Genomic DNA, 22,082 nt, shown 5'->3' with positions numbered 1-22,082 from the left:
GACTTTTTGGGAGCCTAGCCGCGTACGGGGCCCCGAAAACCAAGCACCGCCTTCAGGCTTTCTAAGGGCGTAAATTTTTGATTTCACTTCTCACTACCTATTACAGTTTTGAAGGCCATAAAATGCCAAGATGGCACAAAACCCCCACAAATGACCCCATTTTAGAAAGTAGACACCCCAAGCTATTTGCTGAGAGGCATTTTGAGTCCATGGAATATTTTATATTTTGCCACAAGTTGCGGGAAAATTACAAACTTTAATTTTTTTTTTTTTTTTTTTTCACAAAGTTGTCACTAAATGTTATATTGCTCACACATGCTATGGGCATATGTGAAATGACACCCCAAAATAAATTCTGCTGCTTCTCCTGAGTACGGGGATACCACATATGTGGGACTTTTTGGGAGCCTAGCCGCGTACGGGGCCCCGAAAACCAAGCACCGCCTTCAGGCTTTCTAAGGGCGTTACAGTTTTGAAGGCCATAAAATGCCAAGATGGCACAAACCCCCCCCCAAATGACCCCATTTTGGAAAGTAGACACCCCTAAATTTAGGGGTACACTAGTGAGACTAGGTAATAAATGGCGGGTGCCCTGAAACTATAAAAAAAATAACTAACCAACCAGCGTCACCTGTAACAGTTATATGGTGATCACTGGTGAAAGGGTTAACTAGGGGGCAATCAGGGGGCTTTATGCGGTAGTATATGGGGGTCCCTGGCGCTATAAAAAGCTGCGGCGAACCTAAATACCTACCTGCCTAACTAGCGTCACCTGTGACACTAATACAGTGATCAGAAAAACGATCGCTTCTTAGGCTGGGTTCACACTGGAGCGATGCGGGAACGCCACGAATCCGCGGCGGGTTCCCGCATCACATGCCTCCCGGCGGCAGTTCACACTGCCCTATGCGAACTGCTGGGAGTGTCAGTGAAATGTTAATGACACCCCCAGATCAGTTCGCATATTGCAGTGCGATCTGCAAACTCGGATCGCATGGTGTGAACACCCATGCGATCCGATTCTGCTGCGGACCAAAAAAGGGTCCCGTGCGAGTTTGCGGCGGGTGCGGCGGGTGCGACACGAATTCAGCCATACTATCTGTATGGCTGAACTCGAATCGCACAGAGATCGGATGTGATTTGCACTGCAGTGCGGTGCGAATCACATCCGTTCTCATAAACCGCTGCAATGTGAACCCAGCCTTAGTGACACTGGCGACGGGGGGTGATCACGGGGTTAAACCTTTATTGGGGGGGTTAGGGGGGTACCTTAGAACTAAAGGGGGCTAACCCTAACTGCCCTAACAGTTATTACAGTCACAAATGACACCCGCCGGGTGATCAGGGGGTTAAACCTTTATTAGGTAATAAATGGCGGGTGCCCTGAAACTATAAAAAAATAACTAACCAACCAGCGTCACCTGTAACAGTTATATGGTGATCACTGGTGAAAGGGTTAACTAGGGGGCAATCAGGGGGCTTTATGCGGTAGTATATGGGGGTCCCTGGCGCTATAAAAAGCTGCGGCGAACCTAAATACCTACCTGCCTAACTAGCGTCACCTGTGACACTGATACAGCGATCAGAAAAACTATCGCTTATTAGGCTGGGTTCACACTGGAGCGATGCGGGAACGCCACGAATCCGCGGCGGGTTCCCGCATCGCATGCCTCCCGGCTGCAGTTCACACTGCCCTATGTGAACTGCTGGGAGTGTCAGTGAAATGTTAATGACACCCCCAGATCAGTTTGCATATCGCAGTGCGATCTGCAAACTCGGATCGCATGGTGTGAACACCCATGCGATCCGATTCTGCTGTGGACCAAAAAAAGGGTCCCGTGCGAGTTTGCGGCGGGTGCGGCGGGTGCGACACGAATTCAGCCATACTATCTGTATGGCTGAACTCGAATCGCACAGAGATCGGATGTGATTTGCACTGCAGTGCGGTGCGAATCACATTCGTTCTCATAAACCGCTGCAATGTGAACCCAGCCTTAGTGACACTGGCGACGGGGGGTGATCACGGGGTTAAACCTTTATTGGGGGGGTTAGGGGGGCACATTGGAACTAAAGGGGGCTAACCCTAACTGCCCTAACAGTTATTACAGTCACAAATGACACCAATGCAAAAAAAAAAAAAAAGCAATTGGTGTCACTGTGACTGGGGGGGGGGGGCAGGGGTAATTGGGGGGTGATCGGGGGGTAAAGGGGGGGTGTGAGTGTGCCTGGCATGTTCTACTGTGTAGTGTAGTGCTTTTGCAACTCACCGATGCTCTCTCCTCGGTGCCGGAACGAAAAATACCGACACGGAGGAGAGATTACATCACTTCCTCTCCTGTGTTTACATTACAGGAGAGGAAATGATGTCACGGGACATTTTCATTCGTCGGGAGCGATCGCGAGGGGGTGGCCATGAATGAATCGCCGTCCCCTCGTCCAGGATCGCTCCCGAACGAATACCGACCGCCGCAGGCACCGGGCGGGGGCCCGATCGGGCCCCCGACCGCCGGGCAGGCAAGGACGTACATGTAAGCCCTTATGCCTGCCCGTGCCATTCTGTCGACGTACATCGTCGTGCGGCGGTCGGCAAGTGGTTAAAGTAACGCAGTGCCAAATCACAAAAAATGGCCTGGTTATGAAGGGGGTCAATTTTCCAGGAGGTCAAGTGGTCACACTTTATAGGCACTGTCCAGTTAAATTTAAAATCAAACATCCATGAGGCACAATCTTCCTTTCTGTAGTTCAGCTTTCCTTTCAGACTACACCACTCCACCCATATTTTATCTGTAACCTGGTTATCCTGGAATTCATCTGCTGGTAATACCAGAATACACTCCTTGCTGCCACATACTGATAGTTTAATGTAAATAAATTCCAGCACTAAGAGGTTTCTGAGCCAAAATCAGTTTTAAGCCTGTCCTGGGGGCCTAAATGTAAGGAAGCAGAAAAAGGGTAAGATACAGCAGAGACCTCAGGATGAACATGCCTACTACCGTTCTTCTGATCCTGTATAGAGCAGTGCTCTCCTCTTCCTGTTCCTGCCCACAGGGACAGAAATGACTCTTTTTCCAGCCCTGAGTCCTTAGATTAACATTACTTAGCATGGATCATTTCTTGTGTTCAGGGGTCATAATCTACGTTTCACCTAGAAACCACAATTCTGCAGAAGTACAGTCTTCCAGTTTTGAGACCACGCTGTCACTTAACCACTTTCAGACCGGACCATTTTGCTGGCTTAAGACCAGACCACTTTTTGCGATTCGGCACTGCATTGCTTTAACTGAGGACTGCGCGGCCATGCGACGTGGCTCCCAAACAAAATTGGCGTCCTTTTTTTCCCACAAATAGAGGTTTCTTTTTTTGTATTTGATCACCTCTGCGGTTTTTATTTTTTGCGCTATAAACAAAAATAGAGCGACAATTTTGAAAAAAAATCATTATTTTTTACTTTTTGTTATAATAAATATCCCCCAAAAATATATAAAAAAACATTTTTTTCCCTCAGTTTAGGCTGATACGTATTCTTCTACATATTTTTGGTAAAAATAATTGCAATAAGCGATTATTGATTGGTTTGCGCAAAAGTTATAGCGTTTACAAAATAAAGGATAGTTTTATGGCATTTTTATTAATATTTTTTTTTTTACTAGTAATGGCAGCGATCAGCGATTTTTATTGTGACTGCGACACTATGGCAGACACATCAGACATTTTTGACACATTTTTGCGACCATTGTCATTTATACAGCACTCAGTGCTATACAAATGCATTGATTCCTGTGTAAATGACACTGGCAGTGAAGGGGTTAATCAGGGGGTGGCAGTGTAGGGGTTAAGTGTTCCTAGGGGCGTGTTACCAACTGTGGGGGGCTGGGCTTTGTGTTAGTGAACACTGATCTCTGCTCTAATCACATGGAGCAGAGATCAGCGTCACTTGTTGCTAGGCAGAATGGGGAGATGCTGTTTACAACGGCATCTCCCCGTTCAGCCGCCCCGTGAGACGATCGCGGGTATCCCCACGGCGATCAAGTCCGCGGGACCCGCGTCCGGACTTACGGGGGTCCCGACTGGCACGCGAGCGCGCTGGCGGCGGCACGCACGCGATGGCAGGGCAGCATATAAAAATGGACGTACCTGTACGCCAATATGCCTGCCCGTGCCATTCTGCCGACGTACATAGGCGTGCGCTAGTCGGGAACTGGTTAATATCAGGTTGTCCAGAGTTCCTAATCTTCTCGATTACTGTACAAGACCTTGCCCATTTCCGCGGGGATTCTAATGGAATGCCAACATAGCTGTGTGTAGAGGTGGTATTGTATTTCAGGGGTCATCTCTTCAGGGAGGGGGCGTTAGACTGAAATTTTATTCAATACATTTGTCACTAGAGTTTGTGGAACTCTAAGATGAAACAAGCCCATTTTAGGAGAACGTGGGGGCTGTATTGTGGGGTAAAAGTACATGAACAAAGGCTTGCAGGGCAGACTTACACACATGAGGAAGCTGCGATCAGCTTCTTACACAGAAACGCATATATGATTAGACATATTATATATATTATTCATCTCGAGAATATAACTACATTATTGATATTATTTTTACATTTTGTATTTTAATATCGTTCTTGTAATCTTATGCTATTTTATTATTAAATCAATTTTTTGAGTTTTTACACAAGAACTGAACGGACTCTTTATTTCGGAACTTTTCTCATCAATATAAGTTCACAGAATATTGAGAGAATAATCGTATATTCTACAATGATACAATGGGACAAAGACATGTAACACCTTAAACAGTTTATAGCAGAAGACCTCAAAAATCAGGTTGTTTTGAGCTAATGATATTAACAACTGCTCTGAATATCACAATCTAAAGTAGTCATTGCTGGTAATGGGGCATCTAGTATGGATCCCGGACCTAAATTCCCAGAGTCTGTGTGTTTTGGGGAGACGTGGACAGAAACAAGACCACTCCAAGGGTCCCCCAGGCATACACCCTCCAAAGAGTAGTGTTCCCTTAAAAGACAGGGTCCATAGTCAATGGGTAGGAGGCTGCCCCGCAGTCCCCTCCAAAAGCCCCTGTCCCAGTTGGGTCTGTCACACCCACATTCATGTAACACTTTCTTAACTATTTAGGATTTATAGTGATATTGCTTGTAAATATTTATGTTAATCAGATATTAATCAGTACAAGACCATTCCTTGAGTTCAGTTTTTTTTATATTCGCAAATTGTTTGTAATAATGTGACAAAATAAACATATTCACTGTATTATATATGAAAAAATGTGCCTAATATAAAGTTGCCAAAAAATAATAAATGCGTACTTAAATATCAAAATGACAGAGTCACAATGACATCAGATGGTTGATTGCAGCTGTTAAATACAGAACATTAAAAAAAAAAAACATTAAAAAAGTTATAAAATAAGCCATTCCGTGTAAATTGCATTTTTAAAAGTATTTTACAACTTACAAAGCAGAGATTTTATTAAACCAGTCTGCCAAATTAAAAGCCTCATATGTTCTTATAAAACCATGTAAAATAATTTATGTAGGCATATCAGCTCATAGTCAAGTTAACAGCGCATGCTGACGCTGCTAAATTAGGTCTGGTTGTATGGGCTCCAATGACCTGGTTACAAAAGAATCATTTTAGCACAGTTTCTGTGTTTATTAGATGGCATTAGTATCTGGCTGAATGCTTTCATTTGTTGCCTGGAATTCCTTTTTAAAGCCCAATTGCAGGTGTTCTTTAACCTGGAAGAGTACCAGATCGCAGAGTAAGCTGGTCTTTGGGGTAAAATGCAATTGATAGGTTTGGTGTTGCACTGAGAACTTTTTTTTCTTTTTTTTTTAAAGGAATGGACAATTAATTTTTATGGAAGATGTAAGCTTTAACTTTAATTACAGGTTATTCTAGAGCTATTATTATAAATAGGAAGTAGGGCTAACTTATTGTTTGTTCTAGACCAGTGGTTCTCAGCCTTAATGGGACAAAGTCCCTGTAAATCCTTCCAAAACCTTCCATCCCCCCCAACAGTAAAAAAAAATAAAAAGTTTATACTAACACACCAAAAGTATGGGAATACAAAATATGTGTTGGAGGGTTCTGAATGGGGCTGGGTGTCATTGTGAGGGGATGAGGATTCTAGAGGTAGTTAGGGGACTCAGCGCAAGAATTAGTAGCCCTCTAGAGTATGAGGATTCTGGTGTAAGCGGGAGCAACAGTGTGGGACGGGGTCTCTGGTGGGGTCTGGAGATCTTTTCAGGAGGCTTGGGGCTTTCCAAGGGCACTGTTGAAGACTGGAGACACTGCAAGGATTGGGGGTACTGTAGGACATTTTTGAAGTCTGCGGGTACTATGGGGGGGCAGCAGCAAGCTAGGGGTACTGCAGGGGACTGGTGCACTTTTTGGGAGGTAAGAGGACTCTTAAGAAGCTGAGGGCTCTCAGGGGACTTGGAGGCACTGTGGGTGGTTAAGGAGTACTGTGGACCACTATGGGAAGTTCAGTGGCACCATGGGAGTTGGGAGGCAGCGTGGGAGGTTAGGGGATCAGGAGCTGGCTATAGACCCAGAGGAGGGAGGCTGTGCAGCTCGGCAGTGGGCCACAGCTTGTTGAAAACCATTGTTCTGAGCCATCTAGAGTTTTGCTTTAGTGTCCTAAAACATAAAAAATGATTGTCTTATATCCCATAGGTGGATCCATACCTGCCTTATGAGTTTACGAGCGAAGGCATGCTCCAGAGGCTCCATGCTTATATCCAGCACCAGGTAAGCTGTATGCCTCCTACATAAGAGTTTTCCATAAAAACCTTATCATTCCAGGCCCACATTACCAATGTTTTTATTTTTATTTTTTTGGGGGTGGGGGGGGTTTGTTGGTGATGTTGAAGAGACAAGTGTAATGTATATAGTAAATAATAATATAACTGTGTTTTACTTTTCCATAAACATTTTTTTTTTATTTGTAGCTTGTAATTTTATATGTACATGGGCATGACCATGTTCCCTCTAAACATATACAAATGCTAACTCCTGCTAACTCAATCGTTGAACTTTATTGATTCTTTTATGTCACTGCAAGTCTTTTAGACAGAATCTGATTGAAAACAAAAACTCTCCGTATATTCTAATCCTGGGCTTACACCTCTAGCATTTCATTAGAGCGTTTGGATGAGAATGAATAACAATCACTTTTCCAACCAAGGCAATGGTGCCTTCAGGGACACCACTAATTACAAATTACTTTAATTTGAGTACCATGTCAGCATCTCGCTTTTCCTAGAACATTCTACTTCCAGATTAACATTGACAAGTGCAAGCACATAAGACTAGTTATGATTTTTCTTGGGCGGTTCCAAATTCAACAATTAGAAATGTATTTGTCCCTATTACATTAAAAAAAATCTATTTTTCTTCAAATATTTTCACTAGTGAAAAACAATTTTTTTCAAAATCAATTGTTGAATTGTCCCCTTTAACTCTTAAATAATCAAAGGACAACAAAATTGTACAGGTATAGGGCCGGCTTTATGGTACGACATACCTTATGTGCCCCTGGTATCGCCCCCTCCCTTACATAGGACGGTAATTAGATCTCATGCTACCCTAGGCACACTTCTATACCTTGTGTGATGTGAATATTTTTTGTAGAAATTAATGTTATAATGCATAAATGCAAGCATGAGGGCTTTTATATATGCAGAATGCCATTCAACTGTGCAGACTAACCAACCAAAAATAGATTTCAAGTGTCCTGAACTATATTGAGACTTAAAATACCCTGAACCCTCCCTTATTATTCTCTTGCTAATTGTAGCTGCAAATGTCTAGAGGTGACCAGAAAGGGAAGCAAAAAAAATCACTATTGGTACATTTTGCTTCTTGGTGCTGCCCCCTTTAACCTTGTTGCCCTAGACACTGGCCCACAAATACCATTATCGTAAGTAGAGCCCTGGGCTTATGTATGAAAAGGGGGTGACCATACTATTTCTTGTGGCCCATAACAACCAGTCAGGACCTCTATCTCATTTTTAAACTAGAAAAAAATATATTTGGAAGCTAATAGGCTGTTTGGCTGTTACGGAAAACAGGGAAGGCCTTGCTAGCATGCTTTTCAATATCATACGCTCCTATGGGATGATCTAAGCTGGTATCCCAGGCTACAAGTAACCCAAGGGAGCGCTGAACAGTTTTTTTTTTCCTGTCAAGAAATAGATACTATTCATACTCAAAATAATCATGTCTGACATTGCTGACCTCTTTCTGAAAATACTAGTTGCCTGGCTCCAGCTTCTATGCTTTGAGACACTAACCTGGAACAAGCATGCAAATTAGAAAGTCAAAGTAAAGTCAGAACTCTTGATCTGTAGAAAGCATTGAATCCATTGGAACATCTTAGCAACCTGACAACTAGCATTTTCAGATGGAGAAAGGGGGGGTGTGGCTGGGAGAACCTCAATGAATACGGCACCTCATCCCTGTTACTGGATTTATTGTGTAAAGGGGAAGAGATGGAGGAGGAAAGGGATTATCGAGGTGCCAAAAACTACATGGACACTATATATGTATAAAAAATATTTAACAATATAATTTTATTTTAATGACAAAAATACAAAAACACTGAACAACTACAAACAATATGACATAAACAAAAGTTGCTTGCAAACAGAAATAATTTCCCTGAGGAAGCCAATGGTTTGACGAAACATGTAGGAGCTGATATCTAAAATCACAGGCTAACACAAGATCTATGCCTGCGGGATTCTTTTTGGTTGCTTAATAGCTGAATAATTAATTGCTTAGTACCCATTGTATCAACTTTTGTTTATGTCATATTGTTTGTACTTGTTCAGTGTTTTTGTATTTTTGTCATTCAAATAAAATTATATTGTTAAATATTTTTTATACATATATAGTGTCCCTTTAGTTTTTGGCACCACGATAATCCCTTTCCTCCTCCTTCTCTTCCCCCTTTACACAATAGCATTTTCAGATGTTAGCGGTCACAGCCTATGTATTCTCCTAAAGAGGTGGCACGTATCTCTTATGACGGAGGCAGGGAAATCCCTTGGATGGGGTGTCCTGTTCCGACTGGCAGGGAGAGTTATTAGCAGTGACACTCATAATCCTCCTTCTCAGGATGCAGCTATGCAGGATGCAGCTATGCAGGGTGATAATGCTACAATAAATTCACTAGAGGTCATCTGGTGTTGTCAGTAAAGATGATCCGCAACTTCATACATGCGCTTCAATCTTTTTTGTTGTTTGTGAACAAGGCCATCATGACTGAAACGTGTTAACATCTGCTGTACCTACCTGTTTTTTATGGAGTATCAATATATTTGAAAATATTGAAGTAGCGGATCATTATTGGTTACTGTGTTGGCAGCGGAGCAACTGCTTTTCCTGCATTCGACAGCTCAGGAGGTTATTCGGATGTTTTGGGGTAGGAGCACCTTTTCCTTTCTTTTCATTTGGTGTTGTCACCCTATGAAAGGAAAGCTTTTTGACTAGAATGAACACCAGGTGTTTTTTGGAGAAAAGCAGATGTTGGGGTTAAGTTAAAAAATTACTTATTTACATACTGTGAGCTAAAGATTAATGCATTTTCATTCTTATGCATGGTTGAATACGAATTTTAGAAATATATCAGCCTTATACTACTGTATGAGCAATTTTAATTTCAAACTACAGAGCAATTTAGCCATAGTGATCATTTCCTTTGCAACACATTAACTTAGGTTCAAAGATTTAAGTCACTCAGTAGAATAAGATGAAAACTGCCCATGTAGTGTAGCTGTTAGGTGCCTATTCACCCATTGATAGTACTGTTTCTGCTCCAGCATAGAGTTTGCTCAGTGTGACTGCATTAAATTGTTAATTCTATGAAATTCAGACTGTTTGATGGCTCCCTCTGGGCCACTGATAACATATCCTGGTTTCTTGCAAATGTTCATAACATGTAATGGTTGCCAGTGCATAATGTAGTTTAAATTCCTTTTATGTCTTTCTCATTTCCTTTTTCCATCAATCCTTTCCCATTTTGCTTTTAACTGCATTTGATTTCTGCATTTTTTTTGTATAATTTCTGCTCTTTCCATTTTGTTCACTGTACCATCAATCTAAAAATTGATTTATACTCCAGGAATTTTGCTCCCCTCCTTTGCCCTTTCCTGTCCCCTTGAACACATCCCAGCTCCCTCTCCCCTCCTCTTTGGTTCTCATTAATCACACATACCTGGTTTGGCCATCCAATGAATCTACTCCACCTACCTGGCCCCCAGTCTCTGCCATGCAGGTCTGGCTGTCCGCAGAAGGGGAATCCTGCACAAGTGCATGCTGGAAGCATGATTTGGTGTGTGAGCCCACCTACTTCAGTTTAATCAATCAGCGGCAGTTTCTTGAGCAGTGAGTATACTGGAACTTACAACTAAGGTTTGAAAGTCTTGAAACAAATGTATTGTAAAATGTCACATGTAGCAATCATTTTGGCATGCAATTCTATGGTAAAATTAGTCCGCCAGGACCTATTCATTAAGCCTACTTTCACACTGAGGAAACTTACAGGCATTTTATCGCCAACAATAGCGCCTGCAAAGGGCCTCTCCAGTGTGAAAGCCCGAGTGCTTTTACACTGGAGCGGTGCGCTTGTGGGATATTAAAAAAGTCCTGCAAGCAGCGTCTTTGGGGCGCTTTAGGAGCACCGTACACCATTCCTAAAGCACTCCTGCCCATTGAAATCAATGCGGCGCCGAAGCGCCTGCAAAGCGATTCGGCAGCGGCAATTTGCGGGCGCTATTAACCCCTTCATCGGCCACTAGTGGGGGTTAAAAGCACCGCTAAAACTACAGTAAATCGCTGCTAAAAATAGCGATGCTTGACCACCGACGCCCCCCGCCCCAGTGTGAAAGTGCCCTAAAGGGAAAATATAGTTTATTTACATTTATGGTTTTAGTTACGCTTCCAGTGACAATCATGACATTTGGGATTTTCTATCAGCTTTCCATTCAGATGACAAAGGTTGCTATGATAAATAAAGAGGGGGAAGCTACTCCAAAAGCAATAAAAACCTGACAAAGGTTCTAATTGCTTCATGTAGTATCTAAAAACTAACAAAACTATTTGGATTTAAATGTCTTTTAGGCTTCTAAATTCAAAAAGAAGAATCTAAGATCTGTTGAAAGTAATAGTGTCTATTAGGGCTCATTTACACTTGCTTTGCTGTCTGAAGAGCAATCCACATTGGGATAGCTTTCAAAAAGCATTTGACAGGTTGTAAGGAGGCCTTGTATCTTAACTGCCTGTTTAACCCCCCAAATGTCAGACTATCGCACCACAGCTGCTTGAATTGGTTGTATTAGCGGGTGGTAGTGCCCACTGAGAGGGACAAAGGGTACAATTCCTGTCGCAGCTGCAAACAAAGCATTGCGGATGTAGAATTTATTCACCTGCATTCCCAGCTAAAGGGCGAGCAGTTGAGAGGAGGTAAAAATATGACTCAACTGCAGGGTTTTTTTGACCACAGGTGTAAACAAGCTCTAAGTGTCTTAAAGGATGGCTACTTTTATATATACTATGTTGCCAAAAGTATTGGGACGTCTGTCTTTACACGCACATGAACTTTAATGGCATTCAAGTCCTTGGCCCACCTTTTGCAACTATAACAGCTTCAACTCTTCTGGGAAGGCTGTCCACAAGGTTTAGGAGTGTGCATATGGGAATGTATGACCATTCTTCCAGAAGCACATTTGTGAGGTCAGGCACTGATGTGGCCTAGAAAGTAAAAAAAAATATCAGGCGTGTTGCCTAGCGCAGTATCCTCAGTAAAGTAGTAGATTTTTATTGTGCACAGAAATGGGTATTGTACTCACAAGTAAAGACTTGAATAAAAGGACATAATATCATTCCTCCATAGGAGTCCAATTGAAACTGTCTCGCAAAAGCATAGTCAGACGCGTTTGGAGGAGTTCCTCTTCCTCAGAGCCTATCAGAACAAGTCCAGCTTGCGTGCTTAAATATGATGTACTGGATACCACAGCAGAGTAGTATGTACAATTAAAAACATGTACATCATGTGGAAAAGTTTAAAAATAACTTAAAAATCCTTTAATAAGGGGGCCCCCAGATTCCGGCCCCTCACCCTCTGTGAATGAGTATGGGGTACGATATACCACTACCCATTCACCTGGGGAAAAAAAGTGTTAATAAAAAAAACAACTTTATTAGACAGCTCCGGGGGTCTTCTTCCGACTTTGGGGATCTTCTTGCCAGGCTCCTCCGCTATCTTCTGCTCTTTTGCTAGCTCTTTTACTAGCAGAGGAGCCCGGCTTTCTCCTTCATCACCGCCTCCATTCGGGGGTCTTCTTCCAACTTCGGGGGTCTTGTCCCGCTCTCCTGCCGGGCCTCCTCTATCTTCTTACAGCTCTTTTACTAACGTTGGCCCGGTCTTGTCGCCGCCACAGCCACAGCCTTCTTCTTCCTTCCGATGTTCACACGACGCTCTCTCCGGCCGTAATGGCAGGGACGCGTTGTGTGGTGACTTATATAGGTATAAGGGGCGGGGTCACATGGTGGCCCCACCCCTCATGATGTCACAGTCCCAGCATCCCCCGGCGTAGGGGTTCTTCTTTAAATCCATACCAGTCAATGGGGCTCACGAGGTGTCAATTTCGCCGATGGAGGCGGTGACATTCACTTCCTTCGCTAGTCCTGTCTACCTGGTCCCGGGCGGTAGATGTAATTGCAGTAACACTGCCCAAGTAATGGGAACGGCGTTACCATGAGGGGAAGAGTAATCAGATTACTTGTTACCCTCTAAAGTAACTGCGTTAAGTAACTCCATTTATTTTAACTGAGTTACTTACATCACTGATCCACAGACAGTGATTTTGGAAGTATTCCTGAGCCCATGCAGTGATGTCCATCACAGAATCATGCCTGTTTTTAAGGCAGTGCTGTCAGAGGACCCAAAGATTACATTGAGGAACATTATTCTAAAATAGTTTGACAATTTTTAGAAGCAATTTTTCACAGATTGGTGAACCTAAACCTATCTTTACTTCTGAGACACTCTGACTCTCTATGATGCCCCTTTTTTACATTTTTCTAATGTGAATCAAATATGGGTTTTTGAGATTTGCAAATCATTGCATTCTGTTTTTATGTAGGTTTTACAGTGTCCCAACATTCTTGGAATTTGGGTTGAAAATCTCTGCTCAACATTTTAAAAGGTTTTACATCACGGGCATGCACCTGTGGGTGCACATCACATGTTTCTTCAGAAGTGCATGCACGCTTCAGAGCACACACACTGATGCTGCGTACACACGAGCGAAATGTCCGACAGAAAAAGTCAGATGGAAGCTTTTCATCGTATATTCCGATCGTGTGTATGCCTTATCTGACTTTTTTTTTTTTGCAAATTCTGATAGACCTAGACATAGAACATGTTTTATATATTTCCGATGGAACCAATTCCTATCGGGAAAACCGCTCGTCTGTATGCTGTTCGGACCCGACGGACCGACCGACCAAAAACGATGCATGCTCTGAAGCAAGTACGAGACGGAGGCTATTAGCTACTGGCTATTGAACTTCCTTTTTCTAGTCGTGTCGTACGTGTTGTACGTCGCCGTGTTCTTGACTATCGGACTTTGGTGTGATCGTGTGTACACAAGACAGTTTCAGCAGAACGGCTTAACAAAATACAAAATATTGAAATTCTGTAAGGCTCTGGATGAGGCTGGGTATCATTGCTGGGAATGAGGTTTGTGGAGGGGACTTTGCAGTAGACTTGGTGGCCCTGTAAGGAATGAGGTTTCTGGAGGGAACTGGGGGCATCTGTGGGGAATGTGTCCTGAATGGGGCTGGGGGTTTTTTCAGGGGCACCGTGGGAGCCTTGAGGGCACTTCAGGGGTTGGGGTCAATGTAAGACACTGCAGGGGATTGGGGGCACTGTTGACATTGGGCAGCACTGTGAAGACTGAGGCCGCGTACACACGGGCGGATTGTCTGCCCAACTAAGTTCGTCAGACAATCCGACAGACAGTCCGTTCAACTTTTGAATGAACGGACTTGACCACACACGATGAACAGGCTGAAAGCTTGCGCGATGACGTGTACAGCACGTACGACGGGACTAGAAATACGACGTCCAATACACAGCAATGCAACCTTCGGCGTGTAAATCCTTTCTGAGAATGCGCCATACTTAGTCCGTCCAACTTGCCTACACACGAGCGGACTGTCCGCTGAAACCAAGTTTGGACGGACAAAATTACGGAAATTCCGAAAGACTTAGTCCGTCAGACTGTCCGCTGAAAAAGTCCGCTGAAGCCCACACACGAGCGGATTGTCCGCTGAAACACGTTTCAGCGGACTAAGTTGGACAGACAGTCCGCCCGTGTGTACGCGGCCTGAGTGCTCTCAAGGGGCCTAGTGAAACTTGGAGAGGTTACAGCCCACTATGGAATGCTGGGTGGCAGTATGTTAACTGAGAGGCACTGTGACAGGTTAGAGAAACTGCTTGAGGTTCAGAGGTAATGAAGCCGCAGCCTGACAGTGACAGTTGAAAACCACTGTCTTAGAACTTTTAGACCATGGCAAAGGCTGAAAAAAAACCTGGTGATTAAAAAGGTGCTTGTTTTGCTTGTTTTTTGTACCAGTTACCTATGCACTTTTTTGTAGTGAAGTAGATACAGATACAGTGCCTTGCAAAAGTATTCACCCCCCTTGACATTTTCTGTGTTTTGTTGCCTCGCAACCTGGAATTAACATGGATTGTTTGAGGATTTGTATCATTTAATTTACAGAACATACCCACAACTTGGTATTCACCCCTCTATAAAGTATATAAGTCAATACTTTGTAGAGCCACCTTTTGCGGCTATCACAGCTCCAAGACGCTTTGGATAAGTCTCTACGAGCTTGCCACATCTTACCACTGCGATGTTTGCCCATTTCTCCTTGCAAAACTGCTCCAGCTCTTTCAAGTTGGGTAGTTTGCGCTTGTGAACAGCAATCTTTGAGTCTGACAACAGATTTTCTATTGGGTTGAGGTCTGGGCTTTGACTAGGCCATTCCAACACATTTACATGTTTCCCCTTAAACCACTCAAGTGTTGCTTTAGCAGTGTGTTTGGGGTCATTGCGCTGCTGGAAGGTGAACCCCCGTCCTAGTCTCAAATCACACACAGAGTAGTATAGGTATTGCTCAAGAATATCCCTGTATTTAGTACCATACATCTTTCCCTCAACTCTGACCAGTTTCTTAGTCCTGACTGCTGCAGAACATCCCCACAACATGATGCTGCCACCACCATGTTTCACTGTGGTGTTCTTTGGGGGATGTGATGTGTTGGGCGCCAGACATAGCGTTTTCTTTGATGGCCAAAAGGTAAAATTTTAGTCTCATCAGACCAGAGCACCTTCCTCCATACATTTTGGGAGTCTGCCACGTGCCTTTTCGCAAACTCAAAACGTGCTATTTTGTTTTTTGCTAAAAGTAATGGCTTTTTTCTGGCCACTCTGTCATAAAGGCCAGCTCTATGGAGCGTATGGCTTATTGTCATCCTATGTACAGATACTCCAGTCTCTGCTGTGGAACTCTGCAGCTCCTCCAGGATTACCTTATGTCTCTGTGCTGACTCTCTGATTAATGCCCTCCTTGCCCTGGTCCATGAGTTTTGGTGTGCGGCCGTCTCTTGGCAGGTTTGCTGTTGTGCCATGTTCTTTCCTTTTAGTTATGATAGATTTGATGGTGCTCCTAAGGATCATCAAAGATTTGAATTTTTTTTATAACCTAACCCTGACTTGTACTTCTCAACAACATTGTCCCTTACTTGTTTGGAGAGTTCCTTGGTCTTCATGGCAGTGTTTGGTTAGTGGAACCTCTTGCTTAGGTGTTGCAGCCTCTGGGGCCTTTCAAAAAGGTGTGTATATGTAATGACAGATCAGGTGACACTTAGGCCGCGTACACACGCGGGGACTGTTCGCTCAACTTTGTTCGTCAAACAGTTTCAGCGGACAGTCCGCTCAAAATTAGCATGAACGGACTTGCCCACACACGACGAACGAACAGTCCGCTGAAACCGTGCGCGATGACGTGAACGGCACGTACGACGGGACTAGAAAACGACGTCCTATACACTGCAATGCAACCTTCGGCGTGTAAATTCTTTCTGAGCATGCGCGAGACTTTGTTTGACGAACAAGCCTACACACGGGCGGACTGTCCGCTCAAACCAAGTTTCAGCGGACAGTTTTTCGGAATTTCCGAAAAACTTTGTTCGTCAGACTGTCCGCTGAAACTGTCCGCTGAAGCCCACACACGAGCGGACTGTCCGCCGAAACACTGTTCAGCGGACAAAGTTGAGCGAACAGTCCCCAGCCTTAGATTGCACACAGGTGGACATCATTTCACTAATTATGTGACTTCTGAGGTAATTGGTTGCACCAGAGCTTTTTATGGGCTTCATAACAAAGGGGGTGAATACATACGCACATGCCAATTATCAGTTTTTTATTTCTGAAAAACAGTTTTATGTATATATTTTTTAATTTTACTTCACCAATTTAGGCTATTGTGCTATGATCCATGACATATAATTCAGATTTTAAAAAAACATTGAACTAAAGCCTGTAATGTAACAAATAATTAAGAATCAAAGGGTGGTGAATACTTTTGCAAGGCACTGTATGTGTAATAAATGAAAACAAACAGGGAAAAAAAATTACACCTTTTATTCAAGCTGACATCTCTGCACTGGGTAGAGGATCCCTACAGGCTTACCTACTGCAAAGAGCAGTGTGCAAAAGTGCTACCAATCAGCAGCTATCTTTTTGCTTTCACAGCCTTAGGGGTAAAAGTTAAAATTAAATAGGATGTGAACTACTGCATTGGATATCATTGCTATGGTTTGCAATACCATACTTAATTAGCTTGTCGATGTTTTTACAGTAGCATTAGGGGGAAAGGATGCAAAAGGTTAGCTGACACTTTACAAACTTCTGCATTACAAAAATAAACCACCTTATTTAATTGTTATAGGCAATTGCCAGCTTCATGGAATTTTTTTACACAATTATCTTACATTTCATTCCACCCAGAGCCTTAGAATTACAGACCAGCACTGACTATTGGTTAGTATGCGTTAGAAATCGGTACACTGTAAAATTTCAACAGTTACACGAATAGCTCAAAGGCACATTGAATACAAAAGGATTTGTGCTCAAATCCAAGGTGGTTGTTACATTGAAAATAAAAGCTGCCCAAGATCTCAACAGATTTGTTATGGTCTTTTATTTTTTTCATCTCCATGGAATATGCCAGAAAGGAAACAGTATCTGATTGAAATTAAAATACGTCTTAAGTTTTACCTGGAGAGAAGAGGGGCTTTGGGTAAACCTGTCTTCTTGTTAACCTCTTAAACCTTCAAGAGGAAACAAAGCTTTCAAAGCCTCTAAAATCAAATACAGAGGTAGACAATCATAAGGACTTATACTGCTTTAGGAAACATTTATCCACTCAAGGTGAAGACAAATTCAAGTCAAATGCTCAGCAGAGATATGGGTTAAATGCAGTCAACATACAGATATTATGTAGTGAAAAGTTATTTTCACACATTAGCTTTCACTCCCAGAAGGTCATCTCATACGCTTCCTGTAACAACACTAACCTTCACACTAATCTTCCCTGTTGTTCTAACATTAACCCTCCCTGTAGCCAAAACACTAATCTTCCATTTAACCCTAAAGCTAAGCCTCCCTGTTATCCCAACACTAATCTTCCCTTTAACCCTAATGTTAGCCCTTTCTGTAGCCCTAACGTTAATCTTCCCTATAAGCCTCATACTAACTTTCTTTGTAATCCTCACACTAACCCTTCCTGTAACCCTAACACCAGCTTGTGACCCTCACTTCCTGCAGCCCTAACATTAACACTGAGGCCGCGTACACACGCGCGGACTGTTTGCCCAACCTTGTTCGTCAAACAGTTTCGGCAAACAGTCCGCTCAAAATTTGCATGAGCGGACTTGCCCACACACGAGCGGACTGTTTCAGCGAACTGTTTGCCAAACAGTCCGCTCAACTTTTGAAATGAACGGACTCGCCCACGTAAGGCGGAGGCAAATCCGCCCATTTTGAGCGCGTGTACAGGTAGGCGGGGCCCGCGAAGGAGACGTCGCGGGCTCCGCCGCCTGGAATGGGCTTAAAGGGGAACCCCAACGCCGAAAAAAATCGGCGTGGGGGTTCCCCCAAAGTCCACACCAGACCCTTGTCCGAGCACGCTACCCGGCCGGCCAGGAAAGGGGGGCGAGCGAGCGCGCCCCCCCTCCTGAGCCGTAACAGGCCGCGTGCCCTCAACATGGGGGGTGCCTTGGGGAAGGGGGGGCCGCGCGCCCCCCCCCACCCCAAAGCACCTTGTCCCCATGTTGATGAGGACAAGGGCCTCTTCCCGACAACCCTGGCCGTTGGTTGTCGGGGTCTGCGGGCGGGGGGCTTATCGGAATCCGGGAGCCCCCTTTAAGAAGGGGGCCCCCGGATACCGGCCCCCCACCCTATGTGAATGAGTATGGGGTACAATGTACCCCTACCCATTCACCTGTGAAATAAAGTACAAAAAAAAACACAACACAGGGGAAAAAATATTTTATTGCACAGCTCCGCTCCGGGGGTCTTCCGTCTTCGGGGGTCTTCTCGCCGGACTCCTCCGCTATGTGTGTGTAGCTCTTTTACTAGCGGAGGAGTCCGGCTTTCTTCCTCCCCGCCGCCGGCCTCTTCTCCCGACTTCGGGGGTCTTGTCCCCCTCTTCGGTTCTTCTGCCGGGCCACCGCGCCTTCTTGTAGCTCTTTTACAGGCAGTGGCCCGGTCTTCTGTCGCCGCTGCCTTCCGTTCTTCTGTCGCCGCCTTCGGTTCTTCTGCCGGGCCACCGCGCCTTCTTGTAGCTCTTTTACAGGCGGTGGCCCGGTCTTCTGTCGCCGCTGTCGCCGCCGCCTTCCGTTCTTGTTCTTCTTCTTGTTCTTCTGCTTCTTCTCCTGGAGATGTTGACACGTCGCTCTCTCCGGCCGGAATGCCAGAGCCGCGCTGTGCGGTCACTTATATAGTGACAATGGGGCGGTGTCACATGGTATATGTCACATGGGTTGATGTCACATGGGGACTATGACATCGTAAGGGGGCGGGGTCACCATGTGACCAACCCATGTGACATATACCATGTGACACCGCCCCATTGTCACTATATAAGTGACCGCACAGCGCGGCTCTGGCATTCCGGCCGGAGAGCTCGTCGAGTCAACATCTCCAGGAGAAGAAGCAGAAGAACAAGAAGAAGAACAAGAACGGAAGGCGGCGGCGACAGAAGACCGGGCCACCGCCTGTAAAAGAGCTACAAGAAGGCGCGGTGGCCCGGCAGAAGAACCGAAGGCGGCGACAGAAGAACGGAAGGCAGCGGCGACAGAAGACCGGGCCACCGCCTGTAAAAGAGCTACAAGAAGGCGCGGTGGCCCGGCAGAAGAACCGAAGAGGGGGACAAGACCCCCGAAGTCGGGAGAAGAGGCCGGCGGCGGGGAGGAAGAAAGCCGGACTCCTCCGCTAGTAAAAGAGCTACACACACATAGCGGAGGAGTCCGGCGAGAAGACCCCCGAAGACGGAAGACCCCCGGAGCGGAGCTGTGCAATAAAATATTTTTTCCCCTGTGTTGTGTTTTTTTTTGTACTTTATTTCACAGGTGAATGGGTAGGGGTACATTGTACCCCATACTCATTCACATAGGGTGGGGGGCCGGTATCCGGGGGCCCCCTTATTAAAGGGGGCTCCCGGATTCCTATAAGCCCCCCGCCCGCAGACCCCGACAACCAACGGCCAGGGTTGTCGGGAAGAGGCCCTTGTCCTCATCAACATGGGGACAAGGTGCTTTGGGGTGGGGGGGCCGCGCGGCCCCCCCTTCCCCAAGGCACCCCCCATGTTGAGGGCACGCGGCCTGGTACGGCTCAGGAGGGGGGGCGCGCTCGCTCGCCCCCCTTTCCTGGCCGGCCGGGTAGCGTGCTCGGACAAGGGTCTGGTGTGGACTTTGGGGGAACCCCCACGCCGATTTTTTTCGGCGTTGGGGTTCCCCTTTAAGCCCATTCCAGGCGGCGGAGCCCGCGACGTCTCCTTCGCGGGCCCCGCCTACCTGTACACGCGCTCGAAATGGGCGGACTTTCCGAGCGGGAACAGTCCGCTCATTTCGAAAGTACAGCGGACAGGCCCACACACGGGCGGACTGTTCGCTCAAACACAGTTTCAGCGGACAGTTTTTCGGAATTTCCGAAAGACTTTGTCCGTCCAACTGTCCGCTGAAACTGTCCGCTGAAAGCCCACACACGAGCGGACTGTCCGCCCAAACACTGTTCAGCAGACAAGGTTGGGCGAACAGTCCGCCCGTGTGTACGCGGCCTCATACTATCACTTCCTGTAACCCTCATATTATTCTTCCATGTTACCCCTCCCTGTATCTCTAGAACTAACCCTCCATACACTTTAACCGCAACACTTCCTGTAGCCCTAACACTATCACTTCACACCATCCTTCCCTATGAACCTAACAGTAACCTCTGTAGCCCTCACTCTGTAACCCTAACACTAACCCTTCCTGTAGCCACAACAATAACCTTCTCTGTAACCCTCACATTAACCCTTCCTATAGCTCTAAAACAAATATTCCCTGTAACACTAACACTCCCTGTAGCCCTAACCATTACCCTTTCTGTAAACCTAGAACTAACTTACACACTAACACACTTACACACATGATGGCACCTTTTCTATTAATATTGATACATTCGAGATATCCACTATTAAGCCACAAAGTGTTCCCTGATATCTCTTTTATTCTCATACTCCAACTTACACACTAATGCTAACCCTTAATATAACCCTGACACTAACCCTCCTTTGAAAATCTTACACTTACCCTCCCTATAAGTCTAAGCCCCTGTACACACGGTCGGACATTCTGCCAACCAAATCCGTTGGATTTTGTCTGACGGATTGTGTCCGAAACTGTTGCATGCACACGGTCGGACCAAGTTGTCGGAAAATATGATCGTTCAGAACGTGATGACCTTATTTCGTTACGACAGGACTAAGTTCACGCTAGTAGCCAATAGCTTTGATGTAGGAATTTGATCTGAGCATGCGTGGCACTTTGTCCGATCAAAATTCTCTACACATGATCGGAGTATGTCCGATCGGACCAGTTTGTCGGAAAATATTTCCAACAAGTTGGAAAATTGGGTCCAACGGATATTCCGACGGAAACAGTCCGATGCATACCACACACAGTCGGATTATCCGACAAAACGGTCCGATAGGACAGATTCCGTCGGAATCTCCGATCGTGTGTACAAGGGCTAACAGTAACTCTAAAACCAAGCATCATGCTAATCTTCCCTGTAACCCTAACATTCACGCTTCATGTAACCCTGGTGCTAATGTAGCCCCTACATTAACCCTCCATGTGCAGGGGTTGGACAACAGTATGGAAACACCAGATAAAAGAACGAAAACCTAATATGATGTTTTGCACTTTTCCTGAGAATTGAAAAATATAAGTCTTTGATGATGGACAATGGAATCTGATACCACTCCTCATGCAGAAATCATTCCAGTTCTTGCAGAGATGCCAGAGGAGGAAAACAAGCCCAAACATTGTTCTCCAAAATTTACTATAGTGGCTCTATGATATCGAGGTCTGGTGGCTGCGGCTCCCAGGGAAGGTGCAAGACTTTTTCTGCATGCTCATAAAAACACGATTTGACAGCGCCAGCTGGTAATCAGAGCATTAACGTCTTGATAAATGGTGCTTTTTTTGGGAAACAATGTCTGCACCAAGGGTTGCACATGGTTGACCAAAATTTGTACATAGTAGCAGGCAGTGACTCTACCTTTCAGGGTGATGATAGGGCCTGCAGAATACCAAGATATGGCTGTCCAGACCATGATTGTGCCATCACCATGCTTTACCATTGGCACAAAACAGTCCTGGTCGTAAGCTTGGAACGGTATTCATCACACATAAACACATCTGGTGGTTGG

The 22,082-nt window shown here is 45.1% G+C and overlaps 1 protein-coding gene across 4 annotated transcripts in view; it reads left to right on the top strand.

Annotated features, from left to right (window-relative positions):
• Nucleotides 1–22,082, top strand: part of MGAT5B (alpha-1,6-mannosylglycoprotein 6-beta-N-acetylglucosaminyltransferase B) — a 301,610-nt gene that overhangs the window by 274,869 nt on the left and 4,659 nt on the right. For 3 of the 4 annotated variants that reach the window (XM_077459277.1, XM_077459275.1, XM_077459276.1), the window contains exons 16-17: nucleotides 6,699–6,773; nucleotides 10,150–10,412. In XM_077459277.1, the coding sequence (XP_077315403.1) occupies nucleotides 6,699–6,773; nucleotides 10,150–10,412 (338 nt within the window). The remainder of the gene's footprint in view (nucleotides 1–6,698; nucleotides 6,774–10,149; nucleotides 10,413–22,082) is intronic. The other variant, XM_077459278.1, reaches the window with a different exon arrangement.

Source organism: Lithobates pipiens, unplaced genomic scaffold (genome assembly GCF_037356315.1).
Source record: "Lithobates pipiens isolate NorthernLeopardFrog02 unplaced genomic scaffold, aLitPip1_a1.2 Scaffold_28, whole genome shotgun sequence".
NCBI lineage: Eukaryota > Metazoa > Chordata > Amphibia > Anura > Ranidae > Lithobates > Lithobates pipiens.
This window is presented reverse-complemented; position numbering and strand designations above follow the sequence as displayed.